Genomic DNA, 22,143 nt, shown 5'->3' with positions numbered 1-22,143 from the left:
ATGGCCAAGACGGGGTGACACACTTGCTGGGATGGGATCCACGGCAGTGCAGTGGCTTGTCTGTGACCCCAGTGCTGCTGCGGCCAAGACCAGAGAGTCCTTGGTACTCTGTAGTGAGCCTTCCAGCTTAGCTGAGACAATGAGCACCCAGCCCCAGAGTTAAGGTGGAGCCACCAAGATGGCTCCTTACCACCCGGTGACCCGAGTGCAATCTCTGGTCATGGTGGAAGGAGAGAACCAGCTCCCCTACACACAGAGGAGGGAAATAGCTAAAATGGTCTGGTGTGAAAGAGACAGTTTTTTCTTAGCATTGTTTAAAAAAAAAGAGAAAGAAACAAAAGGAAAAGAATGCAAAAGAAACATTAAAGTGATTAATCTTATGTTGTGTAGTTTGTCACCAAAAGTTAAAAATAAATTTCATACATGCAAACACATATGAATGGAATTCTTCAGATATAATGAAATTTGCTGTATCCTGGGTTGACTATTCCCTACTAAAATACTTGGAGCTGAAAGTATTTTGGATCTTAGAAGTACTGGCATTTCAAAGATCTCTTGGGGATAGGACCCAAGTATAAACACGAGATTCTCTTACATCGTATGCATCATGCACACAAAGACTGGCAGTGCTGTTAGACTGTGTTTGCATGTGGTTCTGGGGCTTCAACCCAGGGCCTGATGCATGCTGTAGCCCTGAGCTGTACCCCAAGTCTTTGTCTAGTGTTTCTAACAGCCCACATTTTGACCGTGACCATCACATGAGCTCAGTTGTGGCATTCTCTACTCAAGAAGTTTTGGGTTTGGGAGCATTTCCAACTTGGGCTTTCGATACTGGGAGTGCTTAACCTGTAATAGAACCCATCAATCTACCAGGTGGTCCTTTCTCTGGGATGAATAGGCAATGTTCCTCCATTAGGCACATGCCGGAAACAGAAGCAGGGCAGACATAATCGAGGCTCCTGAATGTCCTATTTCCCATCTGCAGAGGGTAAGCTGGCCCCGCAGCTCCGAGCTTGGTCCAAGGTTAAATGGTGACTCAGTGGCAAAGACAGGAATAGCGTGCTGAAGCCTGACTCAGCCCCACCTTCTCGGGGGCTGAGAACATTCCGGATAGATGTTTGAATAGACATCTGGACAGCAATGATCTGAAATGGAACTCACACATCATCAGAAACCATTATAAGGCAAAAAAAGAGATTAACCCTTACCAGCTAGGACGGTTGCGATCCTGGGTTGTGGTATGTGCTTCATAAGTTTGGCCACAACCAAAGGGTTGTCCTCAGGGGTCAGAGACTGAAAAGAGACAGACTTGGAACTTTTAATGTCAGCCAACCCAAATTCCTCTCAGGCCGACTTTCCGAATGGACCTTACAGTGGTTCTTTCTCCCACCTCAGCCCTTGGGAAGTCATTCCGGAGACGAGTGTCCCTCCGCCCATTGGTTCGTGTCCCACACAGGGAGGAAGGTCCCTTCCACTACCAGGGCAGCTGCAGGGAACCGGAGACATCACTTCCCTAGTGTCCAGCAACCCTCAATTCCTAGACAAGCCTTTACTTCGAAAAGCCTACAGCTGCCAAGTACTTTGAAGCTACTGTTGTATCAGGAATTAATATTAGTAGTCAAGTTGGCTTTTATTTTTATTTATGTGTTTGTGCCTGTCCATATATGTGCGGGTGCCTATGGGAGCCAGAGAGGACATTGGATTCCCCTGAACCTGGAGTTATGGGCAGTGGTGAGCTCCTGACGTGGATGCTGGGAATAGAGCTCCATGCCTCTGGAAGAGCTCCACTGAGCTGTCTTTCCAGCCCCAAGCTATGTACTGGAATGCGACTTTACTGGCAGAGTTGTTAATTGCCTAAGGCAATTAATTAGTTAGGCAACTAATTATTAATTAATTAGTTGTTAATTGAACAAGGGCTGGGGTTCAACCCCCAACAGTATAAAAGATAAAATAAAAGTCCAACACACAAAACAAAAGCCAACAAGTCAAAATGCGCGTGTGCACGCATGCACACACACGTACAACAAATGTCCATCACTAACACAGTTACTGCTCGCCTGGTGTCTTAGTACCGTGCTTGAATCTGTGTTGTTCTTGCAGGAACCCTATGGGACACCTGTGTTCTTTCCTGTCTCGTGCATGGTGCTAGTACAGTCTGCATGTGCTCTTTCTGCAGTGGGGGATTTCCACCTCTCCCTTTAGCTCAGCAAGTACTGACAGTCTGAGTGACCACGCCATTGAGTCCTCTTAACCTATGAAATTACACCTATCCATCCGCAAAGTATGTTCTCAGACATCTTCACGCCCATACTTAGTTGATGGTTTTGAAATGCTGCCCTACCAAACTGTTTCTTCTTTGCTTCCTTCGACCCATCCTTCCTGCTCCCTGCTCATGCTCCAGTTCTGTCACCAGCTGCCCGCGTCACCCTCCCAGCTCCCTGCCACTCTCATAAAGTGCTTGGACAGGTCTAAGCAGGTCACCAAGGTCCACCTCCCAGGGGAGCTCTGGCCCACAAGCACAGCCCGCTTTGCTTCTCTCTGGGCAGTGGATAAATGGCTTTGAAAAATATTCCACAGAGGACAAGGATCCCTCTCCCCTGGCTTTTATTATACTAAGTAAACAACCCATTTCCTGGTGGGCCAATGGAGGATCACTGTGTTTAGTCTAGAGAAATATTTTTGGCCCAGCTGTCACCAGGTGAATCATTTGTGCCCGTGACATGGTTCCCTTGGTTCCTGCTTGCTAATTAATGTCCTAAGAACAGTGGAGAAATCTAAGTAAGGGAATCACTTGGGACTTTACGGACCAAAACCACCCTTTAGGGCAGCATCTTAACTGGTTTCTTCTCTTCCTTTTGTTTAAATACAGACGTCAGTTTATTTTAGAATTCTAAGCTACGCACCTCAGGAGTGACTTCCCTCCCTGTTGGGACAGACACCTGACTGAGACAACTTGCAGGAGGAGGTGTTTATTTTCGCTCACAGCTTCAGAAGAACCATCCATCTTTGTGGGGAGGGTTTGGAGGAGTGGAGCCATGGACACCATGGCAGCCAAGAAGTGGAGAGCAGGAGGTAGGAGAGGGCTCAGGACAAGACACAGCCCCCAGGGATGTGCATCTTCCAAGCAGACCACACTTCCTGTCACTTAGCCCTCTCCCCAGGCTTCCAATGTCATACTGTGACTCCTTTGAAGGCCCACCAGGCTGGAGCACCTAAGATCTAACTGCCCCAGGAATTCATCTCAAAGACACTCAAACACGGGTGTCCTTCCCAAAGCAGAGAATTGAGTTTAGCCATCTCACGTGCTAAATGCAGCTGGGCTGGGAGGAAAGGACTGAATTAGAAGGAGAGAAGGAAGAAGGACAGACATAAGGACAGACACAGAGACTACCACCATCTATGTGAGCACTTACTGTGTGACAGACACTGTGTGGAGTTTGTTACCCAGGGAGGCAGGGTCTTACACCCACTAGGGAAGAAGGAGGCAGGGCAGGGTGTCTGTGATGAAGTCAGGATCTAAGCCAGGATCTAGACGATCGCAGGGTCTAGCTCGATGCCTCTGCTAGTCATCACCAGAGGAATGGGGAGCAAGACATAGGCAGAAATCAGGGAAGTAAGAAGGTGGGGACCAGCCAGCTCTGGGGCCACTGTGTCTCTCATTGTGTTGGGGTTGGGGACTGGGGTGTCAGCCTTGGGCTGTCTGAAAGCACCCACGGTGACGTTTATTTTGCTTTCTTACCTTGCTTTCCCGTAGTCTGCAGAGTCTAGCCCACCGGGGGAAGATGTTCTGGGGCCGCAGTAGCTATGGTTACAATATAACCCGAGGGTACATGAAATCAAGCAGGGTCTCCCCGGATGAAGCACGTTTTGACTTACATTTTAATTAGATTCTTCAACACAAACTCTCTCCAATATATGAAACTGATTTCCCCTAGTGGGTTTTAGCAGCTCCTGTTGTATAGCTAGATTCTTCTTCCTTCCTCCCTACACTGTAGAAATGTATCTTCTAAATTGTGGCTGTTTATATACTCAGGGGCAACCCTCAAGTTACAGCTGATGTGGCTTATCTTTTGTGCACACCACACAGCCTTGTCAGTGGCTTTTCTGATCACCCACTGAGGTCCTAGACACCCCCGAGTGGGACAAATGGAACTGATTTGAGCTGCTTCGCTGTCAGCTCTGGACTGTGCTCTGAGGTGCCAAAATGGCTGCCTTTGTAACACAGAATGAGTGGTCCCGGAGTTCTGCTACCTTGCAGTGTGAGATTACAGGCATGTAGCCTTTGGGGGTTCCTAAAAATCTTTTTCAGCTGTGCCCTCCTCTCTTGGAAGAGAAAACAGCCAGCAAATTCTGGAAGGAGTTGCTTTCACAAAGGAACTTCCTGTGTCATACCGGAAGTCTGTTGGGGAATGGGAACCAGGGTGGGAGCGGGCTGTACCTTGTGCGGCGTCAAGCCTCTTGCCATTCCTTCCATCTCACCAGCAAGCCAAGTTGCAGCAGCAGATGGACCTGCAGAAGAACCACATCTTCAGACTGACGCAAGGGCTGCAGGAGGCGCTGGACCGGGCGGATCTGCTGAAGACCGAAAGGAGCGACCTGGAATATCAGCTGGAAAACATTCAGGTGAGGGCCAGCAGGGGGCGCTGTGGACAGCCGATGCCCGCTCCTGCCCCCTCCCATTTCCCCTACCCCCCCCCCCCACCCCATTCCCCCAAACCCCTGCACACTTCTTTTCGATTGTTAGTGTCCTTTGGTTGCTTGCTGCCTGTGTTTCTCCACCATTTAATGATGGCAGCCACCATGACCCAGAGTGCCATCTTGCTGGCCTCATGGTGGTTTTGTTTTTCTTGCATTTCCTACTTGACTGTTCATGTCCTTATAACACCAAATCCAAACATAATGCTTCCAGCAGCCTCTGAGGCCATCCTTGTTCCTGTGGATTTTAGGTTCTCTACTCACACGAGAAGGTGAAAATGGAAGGCACTATTTCTCAACAAACCAAACTCATTGATTTCCTGCAAGCCAAAATGGACCAGCCCGCTAAAAAGAAAAAGGTGAGTTTTGGCGCTCAACAGTAGGAGCGGGTGAGCTAGCTCCACAACCCACGAATCGGTAGATGCCACTGTGATAAATAACCATGGAAACAGAAGAGAAGCATGCGTTTTTGTTTGTTCTGGGTTGAACTCTATCAGAGCATAACCGGAACGGCCTTTATCACGGGACCATTGATCAAGACCGACAGATAAAACTGCTTTCACTCCTGTGGGGAAGCTGGGATCGGGCAGGGCGTCATCTGCTGAGGGAATGGGCTTATACGGAGAGGTTGAATGTTAGGTCTCTCACGTGGGTCAGGTCACGTGTGTCTGAGAGTTTAGCAGGTCACATGCCTGGGACTCTTTGGCATGTGTCACCTCCGTGGGTCTCCAGGAAGTACTCGGGGTTGATCTAATCCAGTGCTTTTAGTTAGCTTTATGCTTTGATCCTTTTCAAGACAGAATTTTGCAATGCAGTTCAGGCTGGACCTAAAACCCATAATGGTTTTGCCTTTGGAGCACTGGGACTGTAGGTGCGCGCTCCCATAGTCCCGTGCAGTTAAGTGGCTCACAGATGCAGGAAGTTGAAATGGCCTGCTTAAAATGTGACTAGACAGCTGTCTTCACCAGCGCTGCACTCCGCCTTAAACCGTAACAATGGGGTGAAACCCTAGATGAAAGGCCAGCTGTGACAGGAGGCCCTAGGCTCAGCCCCAGTGTGGAGTGACCAGGTCCTAAGAGGGTCCCTGTGAGGAGATGGCTTTCCATAAGCCCAGCCTGAGGGCTCCCCAACTGCTGTAGCTCTCGTCCTAGCACAGGCCAATCAATCTGAGCGCCAGGAAGGTCTCTGAGGGCTTGGCAGTTTCCTTCCCAGGGTCTTAGCACACTGTGGCAATCACGGCAGCAGTGTTAAGGGAAAGGACGGACCTGATGACCTAGAATAGCCAGAGGAAGGGACCAGAGGAACAATGCCCACAGTTGGCCTCTGTGATCCTTTGGTCACGTCTACTGCTCAGACAGTGCACACAGTTCCCTGAGGCTGTGTCTGACTAACTCCTGGTCACGGGAGGGTTAACACTTACCATGTTACCGTATATTCTTGCTAAAGCTCATGATATTTAACCTTTTTTTTTTTTTATTCTGGCAGCGGACTATTGTCTGGTTGTGTCATTGATGTTAGGATGTTTTGCGTTCGTTTTCCTGTTAATTGATTTTTCTTTTGTCAGACGCGTAATTCCATTTTTACTCTTCTGTGTACAGTAACTTTCTGTTGGTATTTTTTTTTTTTTAGTAAGCCCTTTGTTTCGATATCATCTTAGCATTTGTTTTCAATTTTTGCTTTCTTTTTTAAAAAAGAAAAACAACCCTCCCCCTCCCACTCCCCATGTCTTGTCACCAAGCACCACGAGACAAGTTCAAAGGCAAGATGGACCTCTGACCCATAACCACCTCTCCCAGCTCCATACTCCATCCATCCTGATTCCATTTTTTGAGGGGCAAAGACTCCCGGGAAATGGCTCTCCTGTCTTGGGAATGCTAAAGGAAGAGGTGGTGGCAGTTGCAGCATCTTTAACCCTCTTGGTGAAAACCTCTGAACCCGCTCTTTTTTACAGCTGACCGGAATGGGCTGAGGCTCAGCCTCCCCTCCCCCCTCCCCTTCATTTGCCATTTCCCCCCAAACACACTTACAGTGAGTATATGCCTGGCCTTGGTGGCCTGCTCCTCCCGTGTCAGCTTCTCCTTTAGCCTGGGTCCAGTGTCAGTTTCTAGGAGTTAGGAGATATCTCTGTTTCCATTGCTAGGGTTTATTTAGTCGACGGAAAGAGGACCCTGCTTTGCCCACACAGGTTCCTCTGCAGTACAATGAGCTGAAGCTCGCCCTGGAAAAGGAGAAAGCGCGCTGTGCGGAGCTGGAGGAAGCCCTTCAGAAGACCCGCATCGAACTCCGGTCCGCACGGGAGGAAGGTAGGAGCCCTCGGAAAGCCTTCAAAACTATGGAGCAGGCGGAAGACCATCCCCCGTGAGATTGGCCAGGACTAGCTCAGCATCTCTGTGGGCCACGGGCTTTCATTCTTTCATCTCAGGCGCGCCCTGAGTCTGAAAGTTTTGCAGCCTCCTCCGTGTCGCCGAGTTAGCACAACTGCCCTTTTGGTCTTGGGTTCTTGAAAGACAGCCATGGGCAACCTTCTTAGTCTGGTGCAGTAGGTGGCTGAGCCAACCGAAGGCTTTGTAACCGTTGTCTCCGCAGCTGCTCACCGCAAAGCCACGGACCACCCGCACCCATCTACGCCAGCCACTGCGAGGCAGCAGATCGCCATGTCCGCCATCGTGCGGTCGCCTGAGCACCAGCCCAGTGCCATGAGCCTGCTCGCCCCACCATCCAGCCGCAGAAAGGAGGCGTCAACTCCAGAGGGTACGCTCTTGCCTCTGTCCGTTCTCTACTGTTAAAACGTCTGAAATTGGGTAGCTTATAAAGAAAAGTTTGTTTGGCTGAGAAATTCAAGAGCATGATGCCAGCCAGCATCTCAGAGTAGCAGAGGGAGCCATGTAGCCAGACAGAGCATGGGAACCAGGGCGTCCGTCTTCCTGTAAACCCGAGTGCAGTCACAGGAAGCCTGTCCTGATGACACCAGTCTGAGGCTAGAGTCTCCTTCCCTGTCTGCTACCCAGAGTCAGCCGTTGTCGTTTCCAGCAGTAGCTCGTGTTAATATTCAGTCCCGTACCTGATAAGAATGTGTTTCAAGGGTTGGGGATTTAGCTCAGTGGTAGAGCGCTTGCCTAGCAACCACAAGGCCCTGGGTTCGGTCCCCAGCTCCGAAAAAAAAAAATAAAAAAGAAAAAGAATGTGTTTCAAGAGCATGAAACAGTCTGGTGGTGCATAGCTTTAATCCCGGCACTCAAGAGGCAGTGACCGGCAGATGGCTGTGAGATGGCTTTGGGCCAGCCAGGGCTGCACAGAGAACCCGAGAATATTATCCTGTGTTTCTTAGGTTCACTTTAAAAATCTCACTGACACTCACTGACCTGTACCCTGCAAGCTATCGCCGTGTTATTTAAATACTTTGAAAGAGTGCATTAGATGTGCTTCCCTCTGGCAAAGAACTTAGCAGTATTCCATGTGTGGGTATATGAGTCCCCTACCAAACCAGACCTGCCCTTGCTGCCACAGCACCTCACAGGACACCCTGTGCTTCTAGGGGTGGCTGGCGGGTGAATTCTTAGGAAATGAATCAGTGGGTGAAAGGTTATGGGCCACTTCAAATATGACCCACTGGTGGCCAGTTGCTGTGACCACTGACAGTGTCAAGGGTTTCCTTTGTGGTCTCTAAAGTAGTGTGTCACTCAGAGATGGGAATGGGATGGGAAGGAAGGTAGTTTGAGAAGCCTTAGGAGAGCATCTTAGAGCGATCGATCATTCAGCAGCCTGATTCAGTGTCACCCTTCTCAGGTTGTAAATTTTGATGACACTGTCTTGTTGCTGTGTTTATGGACACTTTGGTCAGAATGCTTAACTCTAAAAGTCTTCCAGATGGGCAAGAACGATCCCTGGCCAGGTGTCTGCTGACAGGTGTCTGCTGACAGGTGGCCTGGAGCAGATCTCTGGGCACCGAGGTTCCCCATCTCCCTCTTGGTGTGTATCGTACCTTCTGGGTATTGCTGTGCATTTGTGTCAACTTCCTGAGAGAGGAAGGTGTGGCATTGTGAGGAGACCCCAGCAGAGCTGGGCTTGGCATATATTCCGAGCTTCTCTCTGTGTAAAGTTGCCTTCAGGTTACTGTTAATGGAGAGCCAGTAAATGGGGGTGGGGGGAACTTGTTAATTTAGCAGGCAGGAATAGAAATGTAAGACTCAGTTCTCCAGATGTAACAAGTTTTGAAGAAAAGGTTATTCATGAAAAAACTGGACGTAAAAGAATTCTTGAGTCAGTTCCTAATTCAATAACAAATTCTGTAGCTCATAATTACTACCTTTAATCTGAATTCTGTGAAAAGCATTAGATCTGTATTCCATGACTAAACGTTTACAAGTAATTAGGGCTGGGCTGGCTGTGCACACCTTTGGTCCCAGCATTCAGGAGGCAGAGGGAGAGACAGGCAAACCTTAGTGAGTTCCAGCCAGCCTGGCTGGTCTACCTAATGAATCAGTCCCACACCAGCCAGGGCTGCAGACTGAGACCTGCCTCAGGTAACAGTAACCCCTGCCTGCCCTTAAATGCCCACAGGCAGGGGTGCTGCAATACAGTCAGCTTCTTCCAATAATAATATGTTCTTAAATAAAGTATCATTGGGCCACAGAGGGCATCTTGCTGATTTAAACAGCTCTAGGTACGCACGCAACAGCTCCAGTAATTACAGGTCATGTTTTAAAGGATATGCACCTCACATGCCCTGTGAATCACCTCCTGAAAATGTGCAGTTTGGTGTTTTCAGAGTACTCAGTGTGGTCTGGCCCTTGCTCTGACTGTAGGGCACCCGGAAACCAAACAACCCCTGCTTCTGTCAGCAGATGTTCTGCATTTCTCCCTCTGGCGACCGCTAATCTCCTTTCTCTGTCTGGACCTGCCATTCGTGGTCTCTCAATACCTGGGCTCATACTACAGGCAGCCGTCCGTCCTCCACTGGCTTATTCTCCAGAACACAGCGTTCTTTGGGATCCACCCACACTGTAGCACGTCGCTGTGCCACTGTTTTCTTTTTTTTTTTTTTTTTATTTATTCATTTATTATATATAAGTACACTGTAGCTGTCTTCAGACACACCAGAAGAGGGCATCGGGTCTCCTTACAGATGGTTGTGAGCCACCATGTGGTTGCTGGGAATTGAACTCAGGACCTCTGGAAGAGCAGTCGGGTGCTCTTAACCGCTGAGCCATCTCTCCAGCCCGCCACTGTTTTCTTTACATGGCCGAGTAATATTTCATCGTTTGGGTGGCACATGTTAGCCGTTATGCTGCAGAGGGGCACTCCAGCCTTTTCTGCTGCTTGGCTGCTGTAAGTCACTGTTGCCGCCGTGAGCAGTGTGCAGTTTTCTCGTGGGTTGGTACGTTTTCTGTCCTCTTGGGCATAGAGCTAGGAGTGGAAATTGCTGGAATAATGTACGTATCGTAGTCTATGTATAGCTATGTATGAGGAACTGTCCTCCTGGGTCCTGAGGTAGCTGTTCCACCTCCCACCCCCTTGGAAAGTGCAAACAATGTCGTTTCCCTGTGTCTGCTTCAACCTCGCTTTTCCATCTCTCAGACTCTAGACATTTAGTGGCACGGCACCTTGCTGTGGTTTTAATCTGCATTTCCCCTAAAGCCTAATGACACCTAGCGTTTTTTTCAGGTTCTTTGTGGCTGTTTTTCCTCTTTGGGGAGATATCTAGTCAAAGTATCGCGTTGTGAGAATTCCCGATAGCTTCTCGGAGCCAATCCTAGGGAGGCCGTCTCCCGTCCCTTGGATTGATTCTCTCTTCACTTTCCACTGACCATTTTTCTTTTCCTTCAGAGTTCAGCCGGCGTCTTAAAGAACGTATGCACCACAACATTCCTCACCGGTTTAACGTGGGCCTGAATATGCGAGCCACCAAGTGCGCCGTGTGTCTGGATACTGTGCACTTTGGACGCCAGGCATCCAAATGTCTCGGTAAGAGCTGCAGTTGTGTGTCTGCTGGGCACCTCCATGTCTCCATCTGGAAGAGCTGTCAGGTGGAGGCGATGTTCTAAACTGTCGTGTAATATATTCACCGCCAAAGCTTTTCCCTTCTGTGGGAGGGAGGGCGCTGTATCAGGCTAATGTCTCCCAGTTGGCTTCAAAGTCGTGAACATGTCAGCATGTTCCTGTGCACAGCTCTGTGGGGGCCTGGCCTCAGGGTTGCTTGCGTGCCCAGCTTCACTTGCAGTCCTACTGGGCGTAGGGGAGCTCGGGCTGGCTGGACGCCCAGCTGCCTGTCTTCAGATCCCTGGTTGCTCTCCTCTAGAATGTCAGGTGATGTGCCATCCCAAGTGTTCCACCTGCTTGCCCGCCACCTGTGGCCTACCTGCCGAATATGCCACACACTTCACCGAGGCCTTCTGCCGAGACAAAGTGAGCTCCCCGGGGCTCCAGAGCAAGGAGCCCAGCAGCAGCTTGCACCTGGAAGGGTGGATGAAAGTGCCCAGGTACCTGCTTCAGGGTGGCCTGTGCCCGTCCAGGAGGGTCCCAGGCCACTCCCCATGGCTTACAGGGAAGTGTCTTTGAGGGCCCCTCCCACTTGCTTCTCCCTTCTGACATTTTCCCTGTCTGCCTTTCTGTCCCCAGGAATAACAAACGAGGACAGCAAGGCTGGGACAGAAAGTACATTGTCTTAGAGGGTTCAAAAGTCCTCATCTATGACAACGAAGCCAGAGAAGGTAAACTAGTCAGTGCTGGGGTGAAGGCTTTGTTCTCGGTGTTCAATTTTATTTATTAATTAATTAATTGATTTGTTTTTTTGGTCTGCCTCTCAAGCCTTCTCTGCTCTCCCATTTTTCGAAGTTAAAAGCCAGGTGACTTCTCTAAAGGTTATTGGTGCGGTACTCAATCTATAGGTCTCCCCCTTGAAGGACCCGCAGGGTGCTGCCCCGAAGACCCCACCTGCTAACACACCAGAGAGCTTCCGCCTCAGTCAACTAGCACACAAATCCGCAGCGGCGTCAGAAAGCTGACTGTGCCCTTCATCTGACACACTTTATTTTTTTTTTATCTTCCCCCTCTGCCTTGTCTGCACCTCATTCTGTTCTTTGTCCTTGTGCGGCTCTTTACATGCCTCTCCCCTCCTCTGTTCTGCTCTCCTCTCCCCTCCTCTGCTCTGCTCTCCTCTCCCCTCCTCTGCTCTGTTCTCCTCTCCCCTCCTCTGCTCTCCTCTCCCCTCCTCTGCTCTCCTTTCCCCTCCTCTGCTCTTCCCTCCTCTCCCCTCCCCTCCTCTCCTCTCCCTTCCTCTCCTCTCCCCTCCTCTCCTCTCCCCTCCTCTCCTCTCCCCTCCTCTGCTCTCCTTTCCCCTCCTCTGCTCTTCCCTCCTCTCCCCTCCCCTCCTCTCCTCTCCCTTCCTCTCCTCTCCCCTCCTCTCCTCTCCCCTCCTCTCCTCTCCCCTCCTCTGCTCTCCCCTCCTCTGCTCTTCCCTCCTCTGCTCTCCCCTCCTCTCCTCTCCCCTCCTCTTCTCTCCCCTCCTCTTCTCTCCCCTCCTCTCCCCTCCCCTCCTCTCCTCTCCCCCCCCTCTCCCCTCCTCTGCTCTCCCCTCCCCTCCTCTGCTCTTCCCTCCTCTCCCCTCCTCTGTTCTTCCCTCCTCTGCTCTCCCCTCCTCTCCTCTCCCCTCCTCTCCCCTCCTCTCCTCTGCTCTCCTCTCATCTCCTCCCCTCCTCTCTCTCATCTCCTCCTCTCCTTTCCTCTCCCCTCCCTTCCTCTCCCCTCCTCCCTCTCTTCCCTCTTCTCTCGTTCTTGGTCCTGTTCTTTTGTTTTTCTTTCCAACCTTCCTCTTCACACCAAGCTGGACAGAGGCCGGTGGAAGAATTTGAGCTGTGCCTTCCCGACGGGGATGTATCTATTCATGGTGCCGTTGGTGCTTCTGAACTTGCAAATACAGCCAAAGCAGGTGAGTGGGATCCAGAAGAGCCCCGCCCAGGAGGCGGGCTGGGGTTGACAAATTGAGAGGAGCAGGATGGGGATGTGGCACTTTGCTGTGCCAAGGAGGACCGCCTCTGTCCAGGAGTCCAGGCTGCAGGGCCTGGTGGGATTCTGATACAGTGACAATAGTCATCCCTGTTGGGGGGTGGGATGGGGAGCATCCATGGCCAATCTCGTGCTCTCTGGAATCTTGTAGATGTCCCATACATACTGAAGATGGAGTCCCATCCGCATACCACCTGCTGGCCTGGGAGAACCCTCTACCTGCTGGCACCCAGCTTTCCTGACAAGCAGCGCTGGGTCACAGCCCTAGAGTCTGTCGTCGCAGGTGGGAGAGTTTCTAGGGAAAAGGCAGAGGCCGATGCTGTGAGTATGTGACCACGATGTGGGTCGGGGTTTCTCTGTAGGGTGAGTGGCTGTGGGCGCTGACCATAAGGTTGGGGCCCTGCCCGGCAGGGTCCCCACTTGCTCTGTCTGGGAGCTGATGGCCGAAGCCAAGGTCATGCCTCCCTTTGTGGTGCAGAACAGGGGAAGCTCCAGTGTCTGCCTGGAGCAGCCTCAAAGCAGCCAAGAGTTTGTAAGGAAGCCCTCCACCCCCGTTTCCTCCCTGAGGTCCTTGAGTTCTAAGCACTTTGACTGGAAACCCGGAAGCAGACACTGTCAGTGTGCCAGTGAGCACCTGCGCTCCCAGAAGCTGCACGCAGTCTGTCCAGCTGCCTCTGCAGCATCTGCTGTCTGTAGGCAGGTCTGAAATCCCAGCTGTCCCTAAGATGTTGCAGATTCGCCGTGCTGATGGGCACGGCTCCTCCTAGACACTCCTGGGTGCAGGCTGGGCTCTTTGCTCACTGGTATTTGCCCCTCTGAAGACCAAGCAGTGCTTTTCTTTCTTTTTTTTTTTTTTTTTTTTTTTGGTTCATTTTTTCGGAGCTGGGGACCGAACCCAGGGCCTTGCGCTTCCTAGGCAAGCGCTCTACCACTGAGCTAAATCCCCAACCCCCAAGCAGTGCTTTTCACATTCTTAACTGTGAGCCTCCTGAAAAACTGTCCTGTCCCACACATGAGCCTCTCTCTGAAATGTCTGTTAATGTGTCCCAATAGGCATGGGACTGTACTTCTTGTGAGCGTCTGCCCGTGTGGGTTGAGGTAAAGAGAACTAGAGGCTCAGCTTGCGAGGACGCCTGCACTCTGTGTTCTTGCTGCAGCTGAGGTGGGGAAGGGGCTTCCTAACAGCTCGTTAACCCTCTGTACCCTATCTTACCATTTCCTGTCACAGAGTCGCTTTCTGTGCCTATGTCACCCACCTGTGTGTGTCCGCACAAAGCCATAACCCCAAAGCTAATTAAGGGCTGCCCAAGATAAGCCATTAACAATGACCTGGGGTTTCAGTCAAGGGATGTGGCCAGTGCCTGGGTCACGGCTCTGTGGCCGAGCACTTGGCTTGGCGTGTAAGCTTGACTTGAGGTTACTGTCCCTCTGGACAGCATGGCCATAGACAGTGTGAACTCACCCTGCCTCATCTTTTCTGTTTTCTTTCACATATGGAAAGAAATTACTTGGAAACTCTCTGCTGAAGCTGGAAGGTGACGACCGGCTTGACATGAACTGTACCCTGCCCTTCAGCGACCAGGTACGTTGCCTGGGCACCGGGCACGGTCGGCCAGCAGCTGGCTGCAGTCACGCACGGTCAGGGTGGGGGCAGGGTAGCTTTATTGCTGGTGAGCACGGGGTTATTGCGGTGTCTGCTTATGCTCTGTCTCTGGACCTTGCCCTCGCAGGTGGTGCTGGTGGGCACCGAGGAGGGCCTCTATGCGCTGAACGTCTTGAAAAACTCCTTAACCCACATCCCAGGAATCGGAGCAGTCTTCCAGATTTACATCATCAAGGACCTGGAGAAGCTGCTCATGATAGCAGGTGGGAGGCCCAGCGTGCAACCTCTTTGCTGGCTTTTGTGGGCAGCACTTGGAGAGCGGAGCTGCATGCAGGAGCTGCGCAGAAGCAGCCTCCTGGCAGCAGGCTGGAGCAGCACCGTCCCTTTTCTGTGTCTCTGCTGATGCCAAGCCGCAGCTGATGGGCCTTTGCCCACATTTGGTTCCCTGTGCAGTTTACCAGCCTGACACCCTGAAAGGACTCTATGCCATTCTGCCGCAGGCAGAGTGCTGGATTAGCTCTCGTTGCTATAACCAGGCTTCTGAGGAAGAAAAGAGGTTTATTTACCCCACAGATCCCTCCGGAGGTTCCAAATCCCAAAGGGCATCACACCCGCTTGTTGAAAAGTTCTCCCTGGTGGCGTGACCTCATGCAGGAGCATGCAGGTCATCACCACACAGGAACACTGGATAGTCAAGGCTTACTCCTTTATAGACCTCTCACGAACTCATGGGAGCTGCTTTCTGAGGCCTGAGACCTCCCGTTAGACCCTGGGCCTACCACTTTCTGTGTTTAATTTTACGTGTCTGTACACTGCAAGGCCTCACGGACTGAGTCAAGTCAAACTTTGTTTTTCTGTTTTAGATAGGCTTTCATGTCACCCAGGCTGGCCCCAGACTCCTGATCCTTCTCTTTCCCACGTGTAGGAATGCTGGGAATATCCGATCAGGTTGGGCGGGCCCTTCGTTCAAGTTGCCCCAGCTCCAGCGTGGGCTGTGATCTCCCGAGAGCTAGCCCCCTGCATGTGATCAGGATGTGGTTACCACAGGATCCTCCCTGTGTTGATGAACGGCAGACCTTCCTCTGCCTCATACTCGCCAGCGTTTTGTTACGTGTCTTCCCTTTTGTGCATTTTTTTGTTTTTTATCCATTTGAGTTAATTGTAGATATGAGCCGCAACCCAGTCCATCAGCCTGTGAGCCTGGCCATCCTGTCACATGTCTATGGCACGCGTGAGCCGGGCCGTCCTGTCACATGTCTATGGCACGCATCTTCTTTTTAACCTTACTGCTCGCTGGCAGACTTTGTTTACTTGCTTATATTTTTGAAGCAGGCGTCCCAGGCTGGCCCTGGACTCTATGTAGCTGAGGATGGCCTTGAACATCCTACCTCCTGCCTGCACCTCCTGAGTGCTGGGATCACAGGCACCAGCCGTCACCCCTCTGTCTCTCACACCACAGACACATCTGAATATCTGGACCCCTTTGTCGATCCCCAACACATTCTTTCTCCCGTGTTCTGGGAGCATGTTTGAAATTCTTTAGTTTTTATTTTCCTGCAAAATTATTTGCATTCCCCAAGAACCTTAAGACTGGGAAATCAGTGGCTTTCATTTCAGATCTAAAACATGGGCTAAGACACTGAGCGTGGGTGCTGGTTAAGTGTGTCCTTATAGAAAATCCAAAAACCTTCCACCCAGTCTCAAAATGGGTGTCGTATCAGAACCACCGGCAGAAAAATTCCTTCCTGGATCTTACTTGATGGGTCTCAGGCAAAATAAAGGACCCTTCCTCCGTCCCCCAAACCATGGTATAGAATTAACTGTGGGCCTTAGAGCTTTACCAGACCCAAAGGAATTCCATGTGTAGACTTGGGTCCTATCCCCTAGGCATTTTGTTTTATACGCAGATATTCTAAACTCAGAAGCCCTTCTGTCCCCCTCATCTTGGATAAGGAGCACCCCCTACTTTGTCCACAGAGGCTCCTGTGGTTTTTGGTCACGGGTAAACCAGCTGTCTTCATTTTTGGGACCCCTGATCACAGCTCTTCCTTTCCTCTCAGGGGAAGAGCGGGCTCTGTGTTTGGTGGACGTGAAGAAGGTGAAGCAGTCGTTGGCACAGTCACACCTTCCTGCCCAGCCTGACGTCTCCCCCAACATATTTGAAGCCGTCAAAGGCTGCCACCTGTTTGCTGCTGGCAAGGTAACCCCTTCCCCCCAACCCCCTGCCTCCAGTCTTTTGCTGATGGAATGTTCTGGAGATCAGGCCTGCTCCCCTTCCTATCAAACGCAGCTGAGTCGACCCTGAAAATAAGGCCTACGAACACTTGGGTTCCTTCTGGTACTGACGTAATTTGGGTAGATGTGAGGCATTGACCCAGGCTTTGGGTCAAAGGGAAATGTCTGAGGAACACGGACGCTGCTGGTAAAACCCAGGGTCACAGAGCCCGAGAGAACACGTGATGAGCACCCGGGAGGCAGAGGCAGGCAGGTCTGTGAGTGCGACGTCAGCCTGGGGTACAGAGCGAGTCCTAGGCCTGCTACAGATGTGTTGTGAGCCTCTGTCTCCAAACAAAACAGAAACAATCCAGAAAAAAGGCAGTCCGCCTGGAGAGAGTGTTTATTACCAGAAACTCACAAATTCTAGGTTATATTTATTTGCTGGTCCCTCGGTACCTGCCAGAGACTGGCTCTAGAACCACCACTTATACAAGGCGAAATGCAAAGATGCTGCCAACCTCTTTGCTGTGCACAGCTGGTGGGGTCTTGTGCTCTTCTCCCTGCTTCCATCATCCCTAGATGATGTATAGCACTAGTGTGGCAGTGTCTGGTGCCAGGACAGGACACGCCAAGACAAAAGCCTCCAGAACGTTTATTGTGCCCTGGCCCAAGACCTTTCTGTATGGGTCGGTTCTGCAGTGTTAGGAGCCAGTGGTAGAGGGCCAAGGGCGCAGCAGAAACTACTTTCCAGAACTTGCCAGTGCCAGTTTTCTTGGGTTTTCAACCTACCAAAATTCAGCGTAGAAACATCGATCTGTCATTGGCTTTCTCCTTTAAAAATTGACAAGGCCAAGAGTATTTACTTCTAGCTGTGTACACACACACACACACGTGTACACTTCCGGTGATATCAGAACCAAGTGTTTTTTTTTTTGTTTCAGGACAGGGCCTCACTAGCTTTGGCTGGCCTGGACTATTTAGATCAGGCTGGACTTGAGCTAGAGACCTGCCAGTCTCTGCTTCCCGAATAGAGGTGTGTACCGACTCACCAATCTTGAGTCAAGCACTGATAGAGCCCCTAGTACTGTAGGGTTCTTCTCATTTCACCCCCATGTGGGTTCCAGGGGTGGAATCAGTTCACCCTGCTTGTGCTGTGACTGCACTCACCAGCTAAGCCATCTTGCTGGCCCAATGCCTTACATTTCGCCCCCATTCATCTCGTTAGAGGGGATTTGTGTTGCTTTGAAAGACCTTGGTGGTCTTTTCACTCAGAGGACTGAGTGTTCCACATTCAACAGGGTGGATGGTGGGAAGGTCATACATTGACCTTCATCCATGCACCATGGTGTATGCATAGGCATACACACATGCACACCTGTTGGAATCTGTGTCACAGTGTTGCTTTGTCTGTCATTATCTTCTGCCTTTGCCTTTTTATTTAATTTCCCTCACTCCTCCCACCCCCATTATCCTCCCAGTTTCTTATCTAGCTCACTACTTCCATAGTGGAGTTTTTTTTTTTCAAGGCTACGCATTGTCCTCTGACTACTATTTTAGCTGCACCCTGTATCTGTTGGTGTGTGTTTATCATCATCCCACGGATTTTAAAGTTCTTCCTATGAACAATGAGTTACTTAGGAATGTACATATTAGTTTCCAAAAATAACTTAAAAGTTATAAATCACCCCTTTTAATTATTTGGAATACTAAAAACAATGAGAATGTGCACGTAAACTATAAAGCCTTGTACTGTATTACACGCACTGCCCCTCCAACCCCAGAGGCAGCATCACCAGCAGTCTGCTGTGTTTTCCTCTCTGCCTTCAGCTCCAGGCCTTCAGCTTCCAGACGTATGTGCAGTGGGTCTCTTTTCAGTCGTGGTGGGAGATAAAATCCTGACTGTAGGAGGTAGAAACAGAATCTTCATGTAGAACTCCATAGCCACGGACCCAACTGAAGAACTTTTCCCCCTGCACCCAAATGTATTCGTTCTTGTCTGCATTTGGCTCAGCTTTTCCAAGGTTCTGTCAGTCTGTCTGTCACTGCAGGAAGTCTTGGCCGCCAGAGCTTGGAACTCGAGGCTGTTTCTGAGATGCCTGTGTATCAGAAGGCAGACAGGAATGCTGGCTCCCCCATTTCCAGCCGTATTCAGTATGGGATCTCTGTCCATGGCAGGGCCACCCTGTAACGGCTGTTGTTCGTTGCTAGCTGGACAATCTAGAACCACCTGGGAGAGGAGCCCCTCTATAGGACTTTGGGGGGTTACCTTATGAAATCAGTATGAGCGGTTTACCTTAGCTGTGGCCAGTCCTTCCCCTAAGCAGGGCGTCCTAGATTGTATGGCTGGGCAAATCAAGCTGAGCTCTGGCATGCGTGCATTTGTCTCTCTCCACTCCCCCACTCCATGCCCTCCACCCCTCACCTGCCCCCGCTTTAGCTCCTGTCGACCTGTGTTCACTTCAGCCATGAGCTGCACCTTTCACTGAGAACCAGGTTTAACCCCACCTCCCACTCATTGTTATGTCAGGAGATCTGATCACAACACCAGTTAAGAAGCCATGACTGTGATAATCTGCTCTGAAAAGGCCCTAACCATGCCCCAGGGGTATGTCCTCAGGGGTTCCAACTCACCGAGTTGACAGTGGAGATGAACTACCTCACAAAATTCCCTAGTACCTACCCCTTACTCCCTGGCGTCACCGTGTCCTCCCCTACTCAGGGTAATGTCAAAAAAGTCTGCCTCCTCCCAAAGGCACGTGTATCTGAACTGTGAGATGTCACAAGGTCCCTAGGCCTTCTCTTTGTCCCAGCTAAGGCAGTGAGTCTCAAACCAGGGCTGATTTTGTCCCCAGGAGACATCTGGTAATGTGTAGACAGTTTTGATTTTCACAAGTAAAGGGTGGTCAGGGCCACGATGCTCCGTTGTCCTCCAGTGCACAGTGGTCCAAGATGTCTGTGGTGCTGAGGCTGAGCCCTGTCTAGTTCTGTGCAGAGTGTTAGTTAGTTCATGCTGGTCACAGTTCTCTTTCCTGCCCCCATGGCCTTCTAGATCGAGAACAGCCTCTGCATCTGTGCCGCCATGCCGAGCAAAGTCGTCATCCTGCGCTACAACGACAACCTCAGCAAGTTCTGCATCCGCAAGGCAAGCCGCCAGCCCCGCCCCCGTCCCGGGGTCCAGCCCTGCCCCGGGGTCCAGCCCCGCCCCCACCCCGTCCAGCCACACACTGCGCCCTGTTGAGGAAAGTTTATGTCTGTCTAGAGCATGAGACCTGTCCTGGAAGATCCCAGAGCCTGTGGTAGCCACAGTGTCCCCTCTTTCTTTACTCCTGTTTGGGGTCTGCTCAATGGACTCAGCTTTCTGAAGGTGGATGGAGGAGATACCCCTCTGTGCTGACAGAAAGCAGCTGTCTTAGAGGTTAACAGTCCCAGGCAGTGTCTGTCTGTCTCCCTCAGCGCCTGCAGGTTTCTGGTGATAAGGGACAAGCCGGCACTGGCTCCATTTTGTCTTGTGGTCAAAAGTCTGGTTCTCCTCGGGACAGAATGCTTTGTGGGGATGACCACTGTGTGGAGGAGAAACATTCCAACCCTTAACGTTGCCTCGCTTCTGGAGACCACGTCCGCTGTCCCCAGACTAAGTGTGTTGTGTAGTGATAAGTCTGGCTCATGCCTGGTCATGTTCATGCTGATACCAGAGTGAAAAAGGAAATGAGCTATGTGTCCGGGTTGTTGGTGAACGGCTGTCACTGTAGCCTCCTTAGCCAGTGCTGCTCGCCCAGCCGTGTATCGGACCGAGCTGGCCCCTTCAGGGTTCTGATAAGCAAGTCGAGTAGCAAAGATGGGAAAAGACCTGCCTTCCCCATCTAAGGCTGAATCTACCTTTGGCTTTTCTTTTTTTTTTTTTTTTTTTTTGGTTCTTTTTTTCGGAGCTGGGGATCGAACCCAGGGCCTTGCGCTTCCTAGGTAAGCGCTCTACCACTGAGCTAAATCCCCAGCCCCCACCTTTGGCTTTTCTTATCGCCTCACGGTAGCATCCATGTCTGTTTCCTTAGTATGCAACCGATGTTACATTTTCTGTGACAGTGAAAAAAGCTTGAACCTTTGGCTTCAGGCAAACAGGATCCCGGCCGTCACCCTGAGAAAGCGTGCTGGTTACGTTTTGTTCGGTTTTAATGAGGATTGGCCTAGAAACAACTCCGAGTGATTAGGAGGCGGTGAAGGCAGGGGTGCAGGCATGAATGCTGTGTGGATAAAACAGCCTCATTGAGAAACCAGCAAATTACCATCCAGCCCAAAGGTGGACCTAGGCTAGGCAGCGCAGCCACCAGTGCTAGGAGTTGGTGTGAGTCCCCAGCGTTCTGCTCCTTCAAGGACACATTGTTGCTGTTCTACCCATCTGTGAAAACGGTGTTTCTCACCCATTTGAGGGCTGCAGTTCCCCCTTGTTTTTTCAGGATGCCTGGGCTCTGGGGTAGAGTGACCAGTGATGGGATACCTTACGGGTCGTGGGTCACCCTCGCAGGCATGTTGTGAGAGGCTTGGCTAGAGGCTCAGGCAGAGACAGAAACGAGGGGTCCTGTGTCATCTCTGTCCCTCTGTCCCTCCCCTCAGGAGATTGAGACCTCTGAGCCCTGCAGCTGTATCCACTTCACCAATTACAGTATCCTCATCGGAACCAACAAGTTCTATGAGATCGACATGAAACAGTACACGCTTGAGGGTATGGCTGCCACCCTCCCTCCTCCTTCCCACCCCATGCAGCCCTGGCCCTGTGGAGGGCGGCTCGGGCTTTGGACATCATCCCTGAAGCCCCGCCTGGCCTGCCTTCACAGAGTTCCTGGACAAGAATGACCATTCCTTGGCACCTGCTGTGTTCGCATCCTCGACCAACAGCTTCCCCGTCTCCATCGTGCAGGCAAACAGCACCGGGCAGCGGGAAGAGTACCTGCTGTGTTTCCACGGTAGGTCCCCAGCCGGGACCCATTGCACTGCCCTTGCTCGGCAGGGAGAGGGTGGGGTCTTGCCAAGGGGACAGAGAATGTCTTCCCAGCATCACAGATGCCCACTGCGGTTCACTCCCAACCATGGCAGGGGCCTGGCCATCCTGGAGTTGCTTTCCCGCCTTCCCTCCCTTGCTGCCTCTGATTTTTACTACCTTTTCTCTTGATTTTTTTTTTTCTTATTTAAGTTTTTCTTCTTTTTTAATCTCTGGGCATTTCTTTTCACCGTTCCTGCCTGACTCCCTCCTTCTGTCTCCCACTTTTTTTTTTTTTTTTTTGCTTGAACTCTCTTTCTTGAGGAAAACTGATTACGCAGAAAAACTTTACTTAGGAAAAATTCAGTTTAAACTGGAGATGGATTTGTGACAGTCGTCTGGTTTTGCCAGTCCAGTTAGATCCGGCCAACTGTCCCCTGGACTTTGGCCCTCATTCTCCCACCAAAGCGTGTGGTGTGGCTGATGTCCCCATGCCCTTGGCACCTTACAGAATTTGGGGTGTTCGTGGATTCTTATGGAAGACGTAGCCGCACAGACGATCTCAAGTGGAGTCGCTTACCTCTGGCCTTCGGTATGTGAGGTACGGGGCGGGGGCGGGGGATCACCTGTTCCCCAAAGCTCTCGTCCTGGG

General features: G+C 51.0%; 1 protein-coding gene across 20 annotated transcripts in view; it reads left to right on the top strand.

Annotated features, from left to right (window-relative positions):
* Cit (citron rho-interacting serine/threonine kinase) overlaps positions 1 to 22,143 on the top strand; it is a 162,932-nt gene that overhangs the window by 128,803 nt on the left and 11,986 nt on the right. For 6 of the 20 annotated variants that reach the window (XM_087579450.1, XM_087579448.1, XM_087579444.1 and 3 more), the window contains 17 exons: positions 4,483 to 4,623; positions 4,947 to 5,054; positions 6,881 to 6,998; positions 7,282 to 7,446; positions 10,522 to 10,659; positions 10,994 to 11,174; positions 11,314 to 11,405; positions 12,518 to 12,622; positions 12,851 to 13,020; positions 13,753 to 13,797; positions 14,201 to 14,281; positions 14,430 to 14,565; positions 16,363 to 16,502; positions 19,569 to 19,661; positions 21,128 to 21,236; positions 21,349 to 21,477; positions 22,003 to 22,083. In XM_087579450.1, the coding sequence (XP_087435576.1) occupies positions 4,483 to 4,623; positions 4,947 to 5,054; positions 6,881 to 6,998; positions 7,282 to 7,446; positions 10,522 to 10,659; positions 10,994 to 11,174; positions 11,314 to 11,405; positions 12,518 to 12,622; positions 12,851 to 13,020; positions 13,753 to 13,797; positions 14,201 to 14,281; positions 14,430 to 14,565; positions 16,363 to 16,502; positions 19,569 to 19,661; positions 21,128 to 21,236; positions 21,349 to 21,477; positions 22,003 to 22,083 (2,032 nt within the window). 20 annotated transcript variants of the gene reach the window in all.

The sequence above is a fragment of the Rattus norvegicus genome, chromosome 12, assembly GCF_021556685.1.
Source record: "Rattus norvegicus strain SHRSP/BbbUtx chromosome 12, alternate assembly SHRSP_T2T, whole genome shotgun sequence".
NCBI lineage: Eukaryota > Metazoa > Chordata > Mammalia > Rodentia > Muridae > Rattus > Rattus norvegicus.
Note: the sequence above shows the minus strand (reverse complement) of the source record. Positions and strands in the feature narration are given on the sequence as shown.